The sequence below is a fragment of the Urocampus carinirostris genome, chromosome 3 (genome assembly GCF_059441175.1).
Source record: "Urocampus carinirostris isolate Australia breed hairy pipefish chromosome 3, RoL_Ucar_1.0, whole genome shotgun sequence".
Taxonomy (NCBI): Eukaryota; Metazoa; Chordata; class Actinopteri; order Syngnathiformes; family Syngnathidae; genus Urocampus; species Urocampus carinirostris.
Genome location: NC_142351.1, coordinates 52130507 through 52147529, shown reverse-complemented (window position 1 = coordinate 52147529; position 17023 = coordinate 52130507). Strand labels below are relative to the sequence as shown.

Genomic DNA, 17023 nt, shown 5'->3' with positions numbered 1-17023 from the left:
TATTACAAAATGAATTATCTTAAAAAAATCCTTATTCTACTAAATTATAATAGCGTGACTTTTTCCACTGTACAGTGGACCTTTAATTAATTTAAACTTTTATACTAAGCGATTTTAAAGTCAAGCGACTCAGAATCTCCCCCCCAGCCGTTCATTTTGAAGGACCCATGCACTATCCCCTCCTCTACGCTTTTCCTCGTCTCATACATGCTATCAGTCTCTCTGCACACCTTTGCAGCAAGCAGGGACATCATAGCTGCAAGGAAGGGGCGCTCATTTGACAAGAGGCAAAGTCATATGTTGTTTGTTCTCGCCCCACACCCCCACCCCAACCCCCTCCCTATTGTCTCATGAGAAAAAAGCCACTCAGGCGGCTTATTGCCTTGTTCCTGCCTGAAACTAAGATTGCATAAGCCTCACCTAGAAGAAACCTTCATCTTGCTGCTGCAGGTACCTGAAAAAAACAAAACCTCGCTAAAGGCTCAGGGGGAAAATGAAAAGAAGAATAGTCTAGTTTGGTCACTTTGACTCTCCGTAGATTCCAATTTGTGCTTTTTAGCATTCATTTTCAGTTGCATGACACAATACAGCGACATCTAGTGGTCAAATAATACACTTTTTTTTAAAAGAAAAAAACCTACGATGAAATTGAGGTGTTTGGCTATTGGAAGCCGATACTGTCATTTCAACCGTAAATAAAAGGAAGTATGAATGGTGTTGGTGTTTTTGAGGGTGAAGACAAGGAATACGACGACAATGACGTTACGACATGGCTGCGCAGGTCATGGACTGCTTTTTTTTTGGTCTTATTTGTGCATGATGAGTTGTGCTGACTGCTTCCTTTCTGTCAACGCAAAGAAGACAGAACATGCTGACCATTGAAAGTCTCTCATCACTTAATTCGCACACTGCTGACAATTCCCAGAAAGAACAACACATCTACGGGAGCCAGGCCAAGGCCAAGCTTCCTTTGCCACCTTTGACCCTCCACCAAAGTGCTACCGCAAAGAGCAGCTTGTGCAAGATTGTAAGCTGATGTTCTCTGAAGTTAAGTGTGGGCGCAACTGTTGAGCTATCAGCAGATTTTGGGAGTGAAACAGTACAGAGAAAATTCACTAAAATAAGGCACTTAATGACAATTGTAAAAAAATATTTTCTGGTTCCACTTTGTAATTTCACACGGCCAGTAGGAGCAAGATAGTCTTGCCTAAAACTCAAAATTAATGAAATAATAAATTGTACATTTGTGTTGTTTGTACTTGTGAATGCACAATAGCAATAGAGTTAAATTCTAATGGACTTAGATCTTCGTCATGATTTCAGTAGCTTTTAAGGAGGCTGAGTTGTTGGTCATCTTAGCTTGGCACAAAATATGCACAGCAGTAAATGGAAATGTTTACATTGGTATGATTCTGTCCTTTCAACCCCAAATTTGAGTCGAGGGGATTTGCAACGGACACAGGATGTCCTGTTGGCTGTGCATGCTCATGTGCGCTGCAGAAAGTAGGGAGAAGGCAGAACGGGTCAATTCAGCTCACACGTTGCATCGGACCGCCAAGCGTCAGCACAGTTTCCCAGTGCAAGGAGCAGCAGGAGGCAGCAGGTATGCTCCAGGGCCTTCTTGGGCAAAAATTGGTTATTATACACGGCATTTTGTGGTCATCAAAAGCTTTGATTTGCATATTTATTTGATCATTCCCAAAAGCCTCAACATTATAGGGTTTTAAGTAAATCTCCACGGTGCTGGAATCTTAGTTACATTTGGAATATAAACTTGCAGCTTATGAAACATTGAGTTGGCAATCAAACCTGGACTTAAAATGAAAGCTCCAAAATGCATACAGGGCTGGACAGTCTTAATTTCTTTCTGGATATATAATCACTTTTTGCACACTTCTATCAGCTTTGACAGACTTTTTGCACACTTCTATCAGCTTTGACAGACCATTTGGGTTGAAAGTGAGCATGAAGATCATTCTCTCAGATCATCCGTGAAATTTGCTGGTCAGCTCTTTCTGACTTCTTTGGTGGTCTACCCACAATCTACTGATCTGATTATTTTCAGAGTTTTCGTTTTTGCGTCAAAACTTCTTGGTTTGTGATTATGACTTCAAAATATTTGTCAGGGATGTGTGTTGGGATGTGTTAAGTTTCTGGACAGTCGTTGCTTTTATTTCCCAAATAATGTTACAGATAAATGGGACCAAACATTGACAAGTGGTTCAATATATGCCAATTGAACTCCCTAACATTCATTCTGTAATGAACTGATGTATTAATTGATAGTGTTTGAAGTTAACTGTGATACAGTACCTACAGAACCTCAAGATGGTTTACAGAACTTTGATAACATTACATAGACTGTGGACCGACAGAGACCCTAGCACCTTGACGGTCAAGCTATCTATCCGTCTCCTTGAGGGAATCAGGATTTGCTGCAGCTATCTCAGTTATCTCAGTGCAGTCATGGTCCGATCGCGGGGACACAGAGGGTCGACCATTCTTTGTTTATTTAGGTTGTGAACCGGTTCCTAAAGGTTTGGCCACCAACTTTGAGCAATTTAAGAGGTGTAACTTTCCGTCATCAATTTGAAGTTAATTATTGGTATCTCTGAATTCAAAACCTTTTTTATTCCTATTTAGACATATTTACTGTCGATATTGAGTTGCCGATTGTGATCAGCATACATCTTCTGCTGGCCAAGCCAGGACAGAGATAGCCTTACTTAGCACTTAAAGCAGAAGCCAAGGATAAATATTGAGTCTGAATCACAGATTCCAGCAGGACAGGACATTTTTTTCACTTTACCTTCTTCTGTGATTCCTTCCAGCAGCCTTCCACACTCAAGTCCAGCAGCAGCAGCTGAGATGGAGAGCAATGGATCACAGGCAGATAACACCACACCGTGGTTCGCATACGAGTGCACACTGGAGCTAAATGCAGAATACCGGCGCATCTGTCTGTTCCTGCTCTATCTATTTGTGTTTGTGGCGGGCCTGCTGGAGAACGCAATAGTGTTGTGGGTGAACTGGCGTCGGCGCCACTCGGCTGACGGCGTCCTTTTCTGCGTGCTGAATGTCAGCCTGTCGGACGCCATGGTGATAGCAGTGTTGCCCTTTTTTATGCTGGAGGTGACGGTGGAGCGCGTTTGGCTGTGGGGCCGCTTCCTTTGCAAGCTGACCAGCCTGGTATACGGCATCAACTTCTACAGCAGTTCCTTCTTTGTGGCCGCCATGACCTGGGAGCGGTACCGATCGCTGAGCCAGCCTTCGGCAGCCACCTTCTTCTCCCACCGGCGTCGCTGGGTCCTCTGTGGAGGTATCTGGCTTTTTTCCCTGATCCTGGCGCTGCTGGAGAACGTCCACGTAGACCTCCTGGAGTGGGACGAACCGGGCTGCTACATCCTCCCCGAAAGCAGCTACGTGGAGTGGTTTGTCTCGCTGTCCTTCCTGTGCCTGATCTTCCAGTTTTTGCTGCCCGCCTCAGTCATCGTCACGTGCAATGCACTGATCTGGCGCGCCACTCAGGCACGGACTTCACCTGAGGAAGGGCGAGGCCGACGTATGGATGCCCGGCTGGTGCACGTCTACTCACTAGTATTCTTGGTGTGCTGGTTGCCCTACCACTTGGTCATGACACTGATGATCATCAGCGACCTGTCTCCCTTTGTGTTCAGCTGCAACATGGTGGAGTTCGTCTACTTCTCCTTCAGCGTGGTGCAATGCTTGTCACTCTTCCACTGTGTGGCAAACCCCATCCTCTATAACTTCCTGAGCCCGAGCTTCCGCCACAACATGGTCGTAGCCGTGCGAGGTCGCTTGCCCCGGCAGGTAGAGGCGGGGCCCAGCGCCGTTCCCGATGGGGGAGGACCACGGGCAAGCATTGGCCGAGAGCCTAGTGACGTCAGCACTAGCCAGTCGGACATCAGTTCGTGACCGCCAAACGTCGACCCACGGACGAGCGTAAATTTCTTTGCTCAAATTGCGCACGTGCGTGACAAACTGCGGCGTGCAGGTGAAACGGGATTAATTAAAAAATGTTATTCAACTATTTCTACAAAAGTGAAAAGACTATCGGCTACCCTTATTACGCAGGGGGCTCCAATGAGATTTGACGTGAACATCCAAACCAATTTTTGGCCTTGATGAATCGACTTTGATTTTTGCTATCCGGAGATGGAATAAGAGCTTGCTCTGTCCACTCCACGCATCGGCCCGGTAATGCAGTACCTCCGGGAACGGTGCATTCGCAATGATCGCAGCAAGGCATTGAGGCTAGGACCTTAGCTCGGCCTTTTGGCTGAGAGTAAGTGTCCCGGCTCCTTGGCTTGGTGGCGTATTATGAACTGACCGATAACGGAGAACTAATAAAGAAAATAGAACAATAACCCTTAAAAAATCTCCCAGTATATTTTTTTAGAATTGTGCAATTAAAACAATTCAGTTGTTCTCAGCAAGCTGCAGGCTTTTTAGACTCAGCAACGGGAGAAATTCCATGTTGGAACATCAAAGAGGTCTACTTGTTAATAACATTTAAAATCAAGGGTGTCATTCTTTAGTGGCTGAAGGGAACATATTCCCGCCAATATTGAGCAATCGTATGCGATCACTTATAAAAATGTGCTATTTTCCCAAGAATGCCACAGTGAATTTAAACATATGCCATTGTTGAATATGTTTAATTTTAACATTCATGAATTGAAAAAAATATTTAAAAAACATTAACATTAAAGCCCAGATTCGATCTTGATCTTGTGGCAGCAAGACACTTTTTAAAGGGACAGTGTGCATTGTGAAATACAAACTGGGGAGATTCAAAGTGACCAAACCACATCATTTATCTTCACATGCTTTTGCCCCAGCCTTTCACAAGGTTTTTGGATACTCCTAGGAGCAGGATTGGCTGACAATTATTTCAGATCCCTTTAAGTGGGGCCATTATGTAAATTAAAGGAAATTGAGATTCGCGACCTACGAGTAGCTAAAAAAAAATTACGTTTATATGATAGTTCAGGTATTTTTGCAATGTTTAATTTTTAATCAACATTGTTTTTTTAAAAACTGGATGTTTTCATTTCCCACTAGAAGACACTAAATAACACACTATCCCTTTAAAGTAAAGGGTAAGACAAAACTTAAAAGAAAAGAAAAAGCTTAAACATAAGACTGATTTTCTAAGAATTCATTATGAAGTAAATTATTTTGTCCACGCAAAAAATCCTCAACATATTGTGTTGGGAAAAAGAGCCACTTTAGAGGGCTATGTTTGCAAGAAACAAAGCTGTAATTTTACCAAGTCTTATTTTTTAGGGGGTCACTTCAAATTTTGCCCCCGTTGACACTTTAAAGGATAAGCAAGAGGAAGATCTGCTCTTACCACAATAGCAGGAAGTGCAGGAATTTTACGAGGGTCAAAGGATGCAGAAATGTGCCTAGTCAACATTGGTGTGATGTGTTTATTTTCCCTTTTTTGAAGCAATTTCTTCATTTTTTTATGACATCACAGCTTTCTTTGTGGTGGCTCTATTCTTGTCAATAAAAAGGCATTTCCAAAGAGACGAGTCCATTGTATAAAAGTACAAATTCAAAAACAACCGTTACAATTTCATAAATAGGAGTGAAGACTAACAACAATAAGTTGAGACTAAATGCAAAGGCTTGGAAGGCCATTTGTGTTAAAGTTGTACACAAAAAATGGGCAAGACAATTTGGATGCCTTGGGCCTAGAGCAAGAGTCTCCAAATTAAGGCCCTTGGCAGCCTGTTGGCCGCTGTCTATATTTTAAAACCAAATGAACCTAAAATGTGCAAATCAACTAAAAATGTATTTTATCTGCTGTACAGTTTTTATCCACGTACATTGTATATCCAAAGACAAAAATTAAATATATAAAGTTTGGACTGTTCATTTCTTTTTTTTACATATAAATTATAATGTATTGGAAATGATAAATGAACCTTTTGAAAAGCTTTTGGGTGTGTGTTTATAAAACAACATGGTTTTAAATGTGCTTGGTAACATACAGTAGAACAAAAGAATGAGAAAAAGATTAAAGTGCCACAGGTATCCTTTTTTTGTATTTGGCCCCGAGAGGAAAACGTTTGGATACCTCAGGTCTACAGGTTACCTAACAGGTGCTTAACTAGGGGATCCGAGTAGCCATGTTATATGCACAATGCTTTTCGAGTGGTCCAAAAACGACGTTTAAAGTAACACTTACGAATGAAACTACTTTTCTCTGTAACAAACACTGTGATGCGTTATTAACATTTTGTAACGGAACTGTCGTCACAACATGGTGCATTACTTCGCTACTTATTAAAAGCAGATCAGGAATGACAACTTCCTTTACAATTGACTGTTCCTCTTTTGTAACATGATTTGATGTAACATTTAACACTCTATACGGCAGCAACATAATGCTTAAAACAACATTTGAGAGAGTTGGTGATGTTTAAATCTACCTAAAATATACAACTGAATAAAATTACTGTGGCGCAGTCTCAAGCGTCGAGTACAAGGTCACCAAATTTCTTCCTAGTGTTATTCTCACGACAGTATATACTTGCATATAAACGGTATTTACCACTATAAAATAGAATACTGGAGTCAGTGTCAGTTTATATGCACTAATTTGGTTGAATCTTATCAGAAGCAATGGTAGGGGCACGTGGGGAGGGGATGCAACTTATAGAGGAACTACAAAATCTATAGGAGAAACATGAGTACGGAACTTACGGTAAGAGTGTTGAATTTTTTGGTTTACACCACGCCTGGAGAAAAGAAAAATAATACTGGAGAATGCATTTAAAAGACAAAATTGGTATGTAGTGTTCATTTGCAAGCTTTCAATATTGCACAAGCAAAAAAATATGAAGGCTTCACTGCTTCCACAGGTTGGTGCACATGTTTTTGTCCTAATTCTTATATTATGTGGCTCTTTTTAAGCAGTTTCAGGTGGCCATCTTAATTGCAAGTATATATGGTATATTTTGACCAGTTACTTTCAGAGTAAAGCACTACTTTTGGAATCAGTAATCAAGGGGATAACAGAATTACTTTTTAAATGAAGTAACTAGCACCAGTCACTAATCACTTATTTCAGTATCGCATCCAAAACTGTACATTAAAGAGTATTTGGCGCGCACAATATAAGTGGCGGCTTAAAAAAATGAGTACACTCCAGTTAATTTAGCACCACTTGATGAGCGAAAAAAGTGAACTTTTTGTAAGCAACAGAGCTGAGCAAATACGTGTCTTGAGGCGTGCAGAGTGAAACCCCGACCTGCAGCTCAGATGTCTCCAATGGGTGGTATTTCTTTGGAGTGGTCACTGTACATGAAAGTGTGCTCAATGTTGAAGTCAGGCGGCAGCCGGTCCTTGTGGAGCTCCACGTGCGCCGCCATTGTCTTGAGGGTGGAGCAGTAGAGGCCGCAGATGGTGCAGCAATACATGAGCGCGCCGGCATGCGTCTTCAGGTGGCAAATAATGGTCGAACGGCCTCGGAAGAAGCGCAAGCACACTTTGCACTGGTATGGTTTCTCACCAGTGTGGATGCGCAGGTGATAGGTGAACTCCCCAGAGTGTGCGAAGCGCTTGCCGCAAAAGCGGCATCGGTACCATTTCCTTCTTTCCTCTGCCCTCCCATTGGGAAAGCCGTGCAAGGGTCCTGGAAAATATGCTTCAGGAAAAGCTGAAACAGCGTCGTGCACCTTACTTGGAGAGGAAGGCATCAACAGCCCCCCTAGGGCCAACTCGGTCTTCCGTTTGACCAATTGTCCAGGGCCCCCTCCTCCTTCAGCCGAGGGCGTGTGTCGGCTGTGATATGCAGAGGGCGCGTGGACAGTTTTTGGACACAGCAAATAGTTGAGCTCTTCCGGCCCCCAAAAGTGGTCCCCTCCGACCGTCACCACACTGATGTCCTCAGCGTGCGAGGCCATGTGAGCATGCAGGGGAGGCCGCTCCACGAAACAGCGCCCACAGTGCAGGCAGGTGAAGACTGGCAGTGCCAGGTGGGCCAGGCTGTGCCACAGCAAGGAACACAGTGAGCGTTGGGTAGACTGGCAAACATCGCAGCTCAGGCTTTGGGCGTCCACGTGAGTAAGCATGTGCTCTCTCACAATCTGCAGCCCCCCCCCCCCACAAAAAAAAAAAAAACAGATTAAAATAATAATAATAATAATACACACTAGTCTACGCTTGGGATCATTTAGCTAAGTGAAATCACTGTCCATCCCTCCCATCGCCAAGGCCACCTTTCCTCTAGCCCAGGTGTCAGCAACCCACGGCTAAAGAGCCGCATGTGGCTCTTTAGAGCTGCCGAGTGGCTCCCTGGCACTTTTCAAAATTGTTTAATGTATAAAGGCTATTTGAACTTGTATGTGCATTGTTAACACATACTTTATGAAGAACATTTTAACTTTTTAAGGACATCTTAAGCTATGCACCTCACCCTTAAAGTTGGACAATATTAGCAAACGAAAATCACGTTGTCTGCTACCAGTTATAGAGACAATCTGGATGAGAGCTGAAATGGGCAATATGCGATCTGCCTTTCTAAAACATTTTATTCCTGTATAAAAAGTGTTATACCAGTACACAATGAAAAATGATAAAAAAACAGATAAAATACGCGAAAATTGGTATAAATTTACAGGTGTGCGATCTTTGTGAGTGCTCCTTGCAACATCCCTGCACCCATATTCATTACAGCGCACACATTTAACACATATTTTCTTAAAATGTTTTTTTATGTGTAATTACTATTTTATGTGTTTTAATAATCAGGAACATGTGTTTTATAGCCATTTAGGATTGCATGTTTTTGGGAGGACGGGAGCCGACTGACTATTTTTAGATTATTATTAATTATTTCGTATTGGGAAAATTTACACAGTCATACAAGCAATTTGAGCAACAACAACGATACGAGATCTAATTAAGCCTTTACGAAGAGGTACTGCTGTATTGCCAAATGTGAGCCACAAACAAATATCCCATTTGGATTGACTGCACACTACCACCACCGTCACATTCGAGCTCGACTTTAGCATCTACGCAGCGGGCCCCACACTAACCTGGAAGTCTGCTTGGAGAGTTTGTTGGCAGACAGCACAGTGCAGCTGGACGTCTTGGCCTCCCTCTGTATGGGCCAGGTTGGAGCCGCTGCAGCGCTGGTGGCGGAGCACCTCCTCGGGGCTGGAGAAGTCCAGGTGGCACATGTCGCAGGAAAAGAGCCGCAAGCCCATGTGGGCCAGTGCGTGGTCGAGGGCAGCTGCACGGTCAGGCAGCGGGAGAGAGGTGTCGCCACACAGCTCGCAGAGGCCTGTATCACTCACGTGGCTTTCGGCGTGTCTCCGCAGGGCGGCTGGCTCGACAGGCAGAGGAGCCGCGCAGACTCTGCAACCAAGCACCTCGCCCGAGACCTGCTTGGGAGGGAGCGCATCAATATGTTGAGTGACAATGCCAATTGGGGCTGACAGCTCAGTTCCCTGGACTGCCCAGGCAGAATGGATGCAATCTTGGTAATGAGCCAAACGTTGATAATCTTGAAACATATTTTGTGTCCGTCATTAATTTGGTATCATTGCATAGACCATGAAGCTGCCTAGCCTGGGGAAGGACGGTTACAGATGTAAAATATATGTCAACTTCAGATTCCTCTCCTTATTAATTAATTGTGATTCCCTTATTAAGCTATAATAAAACTTTTAAACAAAAAACAAAACCTATTTACTTACAGCAAAACAGACTATGTAGAATACCGCAACAATCTTAGCTATCGACAAAGGCGTTGACGTCTGCTGCCAGTGACAGAGACGATCCGGGTTGGAGCCGACATGGGGAATACAAGATCGGTCTAACAAAAAAGTATAAGAAAATAAAATAATTCCCAGCGAACACAATTTGATTTTTTTTTTAATTGCATGAGATGCAGGGAAAACTTTTAAGTTGACAGGTGTGTGATATTGCCAATATCAAACTCATTCCAAGGGTTTAAGGGGGGAAATCCATCTCGCTGGCTCTCTCTCGTGGACATTTTCAGATCATTAAGTACAAGGCAGACGCTGCTTTTGTTGCAAGCTGGGCTTGTGCCATTTGACTTAAACTGGAGAATGAGTTAAAGGGACAGTGTGTATACTTTAGCGCCTCCTAGTGTTAAAAAAAACTTTCTTCATTAAAAAAAAATGCATTAATTTAAATATACGCAGGAAACATGAACTACCATATTAAGTTGCATTTTTTTTAAATACTAGTTGGTCGGAAAAAAAAAAAAATCTAAATAACGTCAGCCTCACTAAAAGGAGCTGATTTTATGGTCCGGGATTTTGCTGCAACAGATACCCCTAAAAAATGTAAAACAGTGCAATTTGATCAAATTTAGTCTCCATAGTTTTTATTCTTCCTAATCCTTTGTACACTAATTTTTGGTTGCAGTACGGACGCTCCCCTACTTACGATCATTCAAATTACGAAAAACTGTAGATACGAACATTTTTTTCAGGATGTCAAAAAATATCTGGACTTTGTATTGAGTGCACCTTTTTTCGAGTACAGGACAGTACTGCAGTGCTACTTTCCGCCGCTACGAGCGTGTGGCGCTGCGAGAGGTCACCAAGCATCCACCCCAAAAAAGAAATCCTCTTCCTCTTCCTAGTTTGTGTGTAAACATTCTATACTGTATCTCCATCGCACTAAGAACTTTGACATTTTTATCGTTTAATATCTTGTGCATCCATTCAATATGGTTGGTGTAAAGTGTAAAAAAAGGCGAGCCATTTCATTTGAAATGAAAGTGGAATATGGAAGCTTGATGCTGTTGAGAAAATGGTTGGATCGCTTTTTTTTGGACACTTTTTACCACGGACGAGGAAGACGCCTAACTGTTAAAGCTCATCTTCCAAAAGTAAGTTAAACGTAACTTTATCTATACAGAGCATATCATTTTATGAGATGTTTATTTTTTACCAACGATCATCGCGAACCTGTCATGTTTGAAAGTAGGGCAGCGTCTGTACACCATAAAGTGACATCTAGAAATCAAATTACAGACGCTGCCCTACTTACAAACGAGATAGGTTCCGTTCGTAAGTTGAATTTGTTCGTAAGTTGCTTCATTGCTATAGTTTGTATGGAATGTATGTTTAAGGTTTATATAAGTATGTTTAAGGCTTGTATAAGTAACCTGTATTGATTTGAAACTGAAAAATAAACATTCAATACAATAATATGCTCTATAACGTTACAAAGCAGGCTGAGTAATAAAGCATAGTACTGAAAAACAAAGCTACACATTAGGCGTTGACATTCTGTGGTCTGTGAAGCCCTTTGAGACTCCTTGTGATTAAGGGCTATTCAAATAAACATGACTTGACTATAAAGATGAATAAAGTTAAGTTTAACTTACTTTTGGAAGAGTTGGGCAACTTTCTCCTCTGTGATTAAAAAGTGGACGGAAAAAAGCGACCCAACCATTTTTCACCATCCATATTGAATGGATGCACGACATATTAAACAATAAAAATGTCAAAGTTCTTAGCGTGCTAGAGATACAGTGCAGTGTGTTTACATTACACACGAACTAGGAAGTAAAAGCCGGATTTCTTCTTCGGGGTGGATGCTAGGTGACGTCTAGCAGAGCCACGCGGCCGAAAGAAGCACTACAGCACTGTCTTCTACTCAGAAAAAGGTGCACACAATACAAAATCGAACTTACAGCAATGTGCAGATATTTTTCGACATCCCCAAAAAATGTTTGTATCTACCCCGTTTTGCGTAAGTTGAATGGACGGAAATAGGGGAGCGTCTGTATACACTGTCCCTATAACCATCAACATAGAGCCTTTTAGCTCGATGGGATGCGCCAGCCATTTTGGCGCTTGCAACTGACAGCCGAAAAGGATGTGACAGCTCCTCAGAGCTCAACATTTAAGTGGCATTGCACAAAGCATAAAAAAACAGATGAAGCAGTGATGGCTGTGTTCCCAATGCCTTATTTAGCCATTAGTTCAATTAAACTATAATATCTATGTAGCATTACCTCACACAAAAACATAGTTTGGTTTCTTCAAAGAGGCTAAATAAATAAATTACCAAAAGTGTAAACCCAGAGTATTTTTAAAGCATCTAAATGTTACCTTGTGGCCTGATTTGCTTCCATGGCCGTTTTCCATACAAACAATGTCTTTGTGGTCTTTGTCAGAATCGTCTCCTTCCTCCATGAAGTTGTCGTCATCACTTACTTCAATGATCGCGCTTGCCAGCGGTCCGCACGACTTCTTCTCCATCCGCCCCATTGCGTCATTACACGGCTCACGTTTCCTTTGCTTGTCAACAGTCAATACCAGCACGTCGCTCTCGGCCATCACCAAGGGCGAGGAGGTCTTTATGCCACTAGCTTCATTAGGAATGATCTGCCTACTTTTGGTAACTTTTTCTTCTACCGCCAGCTCCCTCTTGATTAGGAGCTGGCTGTCTGTGGATGGATCATCGTTGCACCCAGCTTGTTCGGGATTGACTTGCCCATAGCTGATGAGAGACTGAATGTCTTCTATCTTCAGTTCTACGTTTCCGCCAGGAGACGAGAGTTCGGCCGTTGGTGCGGTCGACGACGAAAGAGACGAGCAGGAAGTGGCAGATGAACAGGAACCGGTGGGAAGATCTCCAGGACCACCGGCATTGTCATTAGTGGATATGGATCCTGCCAGGTCCGGAAAGGTGGCATGAACGGCTGTTGTCAGCTCGCTCACACCCAGCCTCTCGGCAAGTTCATAGAGAACGCCCACGTCAATGAGGTCCGTCAAGATCTCCCCGGTGTATATGAAGCTCAGCACCATCTCAAAGTTGGCCGGGGACATAAACTCCAAAGAGATGGTGTCAGCAGCCGGGGCGGACCGTGTCCGAATGAACAGGTTGTGAAAGTACGTGCTGGCGCAGGCTAGCACAACGCTGTGCGCTGCAAATGTGCGTGTGCTCACTTGCAAGAACACGTCACAATAATGGCCAGACTGGCGGCATTGGTTGAGTTGGCCCAGGAGGCTGCCGGCATGGCCGGGACCCTGAAGCCGGACCCTCATCACTATTGCGGGCTTACTTTCCACCTAAAGGAAAGCGCATGAGTTTAGTGTTGTACGCTTCACAGCTCAGAGCTTGCAGGTTAACTCTAAGACACAGGCCTCTGCAAAATGTCCATTTGGAGAGTTCTCCCAAATAATGCAGCAGTCCTTAGCATTGTCATTCTTACCAGGAGACCCAAATGTTAAATGAGCTATAAAGAATTTGAAATATGTTTTACTCTGCCGCGATCTAACAGCTAAAGTCATCATTGCAGCCTATGTAAGCAAGTTCATGATGCATCTGCAAGTACGTGCATTTCTTAAACCCGCTCGAAATAACTATTCTTTTTTTAGCTTTCTTGGGGTTTGGGTTGACGTTTGAACTCTAAGGGCTCTTGAACTCAGTTGGGCATTGTTAACACATACTTACCAGATAAAATAACTTTCAACTTTTTAAGGACCCACTCCACCTTTAACAATGAATTAGAAACCCCTGTGTGCCAATTAAACCCAAATAACGTTAACTTCTACAACTTATATAGCGACAACTTCATTCATTTTGTGCATCATTTCACAGTTAATTGAAAAAGCTAATTTGCTGCGCGACTGTTATTTATTTATTGCGCAGCCAACATTGTGGGTAGAAATCTTTGCTGCATACAAAGTTGAACATCACAGGTGAGAACGCTTAATGTTTCTAAATGACTTATCGTTAACCACAATAGTTGTTGATTAGCAGTAATTTAATTGTCAAGTCCATCGACTGATGCACCTCGAAAGATCTTCGTTGGGAATCTGCTGATGATTAATTGGAAGAGGAAAACGCAAGATAAAATTTCACTTGGGCACAACACTAAAAATGGTCGACACTTGAGAGGGAAAGGCTTCTGAAGCTCACATTATAGTCGTAAGGCATCTTCACGGCATCATCTCATTCTCAATGTGCTAACCTACTAAAGCTAGCTCGGCAGCTTGACAAGTTAAAGGCGGTCAACATAAGCATCCCACAATGATGAGCGACCGGAAAGGGACAGTCTCATCAGAAGCAATGGTATGGGCATCGTGACGTCCCCCAAGGGGGGCATGACGTCAGTCAAGAGCAAATATTTGTAACGAAAGAAAACGAGAAATGAACGCTTACCCGGTGGAGCCTCCATAGTGTTGTTGCTCTTTCGCTTCTCGATTGTGTTTACAAGACACTTGACGATTTGTGACGTCATTTGTGCGCCACAAGCCATCCTCGATACCCGACGCAAACTGATTACGTAGCTGAAACGGGCGCACGCCGCACGGGCGCTTTCTACCGGAACGACAAAGCAATTACACGCTCGAGTTTGGAGACTGCATTTCAAGTGTTTCCGTCATAGTTAGCGCATTCGCCTATCACGCGAGACAGGGTGGAAACATAATTTGTCCAGGAGAGGGATGTGCGCCACCAGGCTGTACTTGCCCAAGACACACCATAAGAAATGTTGCCCTCACGTGCTTAGTGGTTAAAGAGAACCAACTCACCAACTGCATTGCAGTTTGCACGCATTCACCGTCATAGGATGAACAGACTGAGGAAGTTGATGACACTGTGGAGCTCAAGATGGAGTTGAGTCCTAGTGATAGTGGCTTTGTATGATCCAAGGACATCGCTTCTGTCTTGTTCCAGAATGCTAGTGTTTTTTGAGTACCCGTTCATGCAGTGGCGTTGCGAGGGTCTATGGGAGCCCCAGGCAATAAGGGATTGGCAGATGGGCCTTTTGGCAGTAGAGAATAGGGTAAAAGTTTTTAAAATTATTTGAGATGAAATTGCTTCTTTTGTTGCTGCTTAACAAATGCAATAGCATTAGTAGAACTTTAATATCCTTTAATATTGCTGTTTAGTCGTTGCATTAGCAGGCAGAATGTGCAATCCTTTCTGTTGCTCGAACATCCATCCATTCATTATCTCCACCGCTTATCCTCAGAAGGGTCGCAGGGGTACTGGAGCCCATCCCAGCCATCTTCGGGCAGTGGGCAGGGGACACCCTGAACTGGTTGCCAGCCAGTCACTGGGCACACAGGGACAGACAACTCACTCACTCGGTCACACCTAGGAACAATTTGGACCAGCCAATTAACCTAACATGCATGTTTTTGGAATGTGGAAGGAAACCGGAGTGCCCGGAGGGAACCCATGCAAGCACGGGGAGAAGATGCAAACTCCACACAGGAGGTTCGATCTCATGACCTCAGAAATGTGCCGCACACGCGCTAACCACTGCGCCGCCCTGCTGGCCGTTACTCAGACAATTTAATTTTAATGTGGCCTCATCACTCAACATAATCTTTGTGGGAAAGTGTGCATTTTTGTTACCATGTTCCACGTACCACTCGCAAGACCAAACTTTTCAGTCTCAGGGGCTTGATGTACTTGGTCTGGATCAGCATCATCATGGAATGTAACTTCTCCATTGACAACGTTTTATTATGCGATTGATGGGTGATTTTCAAATGCTGACCTAGCTGGCCTAAAAACTCTTTGATTTTGTCAAAACATATCCAGTACTCTTTCTTCTATAGAGTGCTTCGAGGTCCTAAGATTACCCACAATGCATTGCTGGCGGCCATTTTGGAAGTCCACAAAGCTTTTCACTTCATTGTTATTGTTCAGCGAACCAGTTAGATTCTACATTGTAATGCGGAATACGTGCGTTATTGTTGGCTGTTGTAGCCGAGGGGAAAAGGGTGGGAAGGGCTTCTTTAGACTTCCGAAGTGTGTTTACAATCAGGGGATTGAAGCTCAGGAGAAAAGTGAACGGCGAAGACGAATGTGGCTGGCAGCTATCAACCGGTCGAATTTGCCAAAGCTTGACTGTGTTCGTGTTTGTTCTGACCACTTTCTGACAGGTAAATTGAATTATTTATGATGTAGAAATAAATTTTAAAAAGGTTATGGGACATGTGTACTTCATGTACATCCGTCGACACCATTCAAGTATGGCTAGGTTAAATACTGTAGGTGTTGCTTCTTGAGTAACATTTCTGAAAAAATATTCTTAAAAGAACAAGTATATACCAAGAATACATAGTAAATGTGCATTTCATCCACTTTGATGAGATATTTCTTCTCTCTCAGTGGATAACATTATTAAATAACTACTTCACCATACACATGTATCAAACAAACATGAAGTATGCGCTGTTTGCAATTGTATTTATTTTCAATCTTTGTTTAGATGAAAGACTCATAATTAACACCTTTAATTTACAATGGCTGAGGGGGGCGGGATAGCGTTTTGAGTTTTAGTGTAGTATCATCCAATGTTCGCATGTTTTCGCCACATCACAAACCTTGACAAACACAGTAAGAGGATTCCTCAACAAATCTGTCGTAGGCTTCCATACTTTTGTAATTTTGAAAATCCTTCAGTTCACAAAAGGGACTTGGGTGGAAAATAAGATAGTTAACAAGTTCGATGTAAGTCACACACGGCAACAAATCGGGATCAGACTTCCAGTCCTTGTTTTTAATTTTGTAGGGATCCAATTTTCCAATAAAATGCAACTTCGCAGCGTACCGCTCGCGTGCTTGCTTGTCTAAACTCTCCACGTAGTTCTCCATAGTATTGATGGACAAAATCCGTACACAAACAAAGCTAGTTGAGTAAATAAATAGACAAACTGAGTATATACTATATTGTAATCGACAGACTTCCAAGATGCCGGCACGAAGCCGTGTTACTATTTTTAGCACAAAGCGCGGAGCCCTCTATAGATGGCTTGTCAATGTACGTGGTTTCTTGTGTGTTCGAGAACAGTTCCATCAGCTTCAAACTTATTTCTAATTCGAGTGATGGTAACTCGTGTTGGTAGTTCCTTGTTAAACTCCCTCCTGAGTTGTATTTGCATGTCTAGTGGTTTTCATATTTCAAGTTTCAGAATAAATGCCCTTTCTTCTAAGTGAAGTGTGGTTGCCATCAGTTATTTTAATGTGTTCA

The 17023-nt window shown here is 42.9% G+C and overlaps 2 protein-coding genes and 1 pseudogene across 5 annotated transcripts; 2 read left to right on the top strand and 1 right to left on the bottom strand.

Moving 5' to 3' along the window:
• Positions 1-1536: 1536 nt before the first annotated feature.
• ackr5 (atypical chemokine receptor 5) lies at positions 1537-5986 on the top strand. 2 transcript variants are annotated; one of them, XM_088332351.1, is made up of 2 exons: positions 1537-1603; positions 2832-5986. In XM_088332351.1, exon 2 carries the CDS (start codon positions 2869-2871, stop codon positions 3934-3936), a length of 1068 nt encoding a protein of 355 aa, XP_088188477.1. In that variant the 5' UTR covers positions 1537-1603; positions 2832-2868; the 3' UTR covers positions 3937-5986. The 2 variants fall into 2 exon arrangements, with proteins under 2 accessions (XP_088188477.1, XP_088188478.1); XM_088332352.1 differs by having other exon boundaries at positions 1559-1603; positions 2835-5986.
• LOC148370046 (U2 spliceosomal RNA) lies at positions 4133-4252 on the top strand (annotated as a pseudogene).
• zbtb39 (zinc finger and BTB domain containing 39) lies at positions 5010-14314 on the bottom strand. 3 transcript variants are annotated; one of them, XM_088332350.1, is made up of 4 exons: positions 14197-14314; positions 12138-13100; positions 9078-9428; positions 5010-8123 (listed from the first exon to the last, which is right to left on the bottom strand). In XM_088332350.1, exons 2-4 carry the CDS (start codon positions 13074-13076, stop codon positions 7293-7295), a joined length of 2121 nt encoding a protein of 706 aa, XP_088188476.1. In that variant the 5' UTR covers positions 13077-13100; positions 14197-14314; the 3' UTR covers positions 5010-7292. The 3 variants fall into 3 exon arrangements, with proteins under 3 accessions (XP_088188476.1, XP_088188474.1, XP_088188475.1); XM_088332348.1 differs by lacking the exon at positions 14197-14314 and adding an exon at positions 13954-14066; XM_088332349.1 differs by lacking the exon at positions 14197-14314 and adding an exon at positions 13954-14066 and having other exon boundaries at positions 9078-9425.
• Between the last annotated feature and the right edge of the window lie 2709 nt (positions 14315-17023).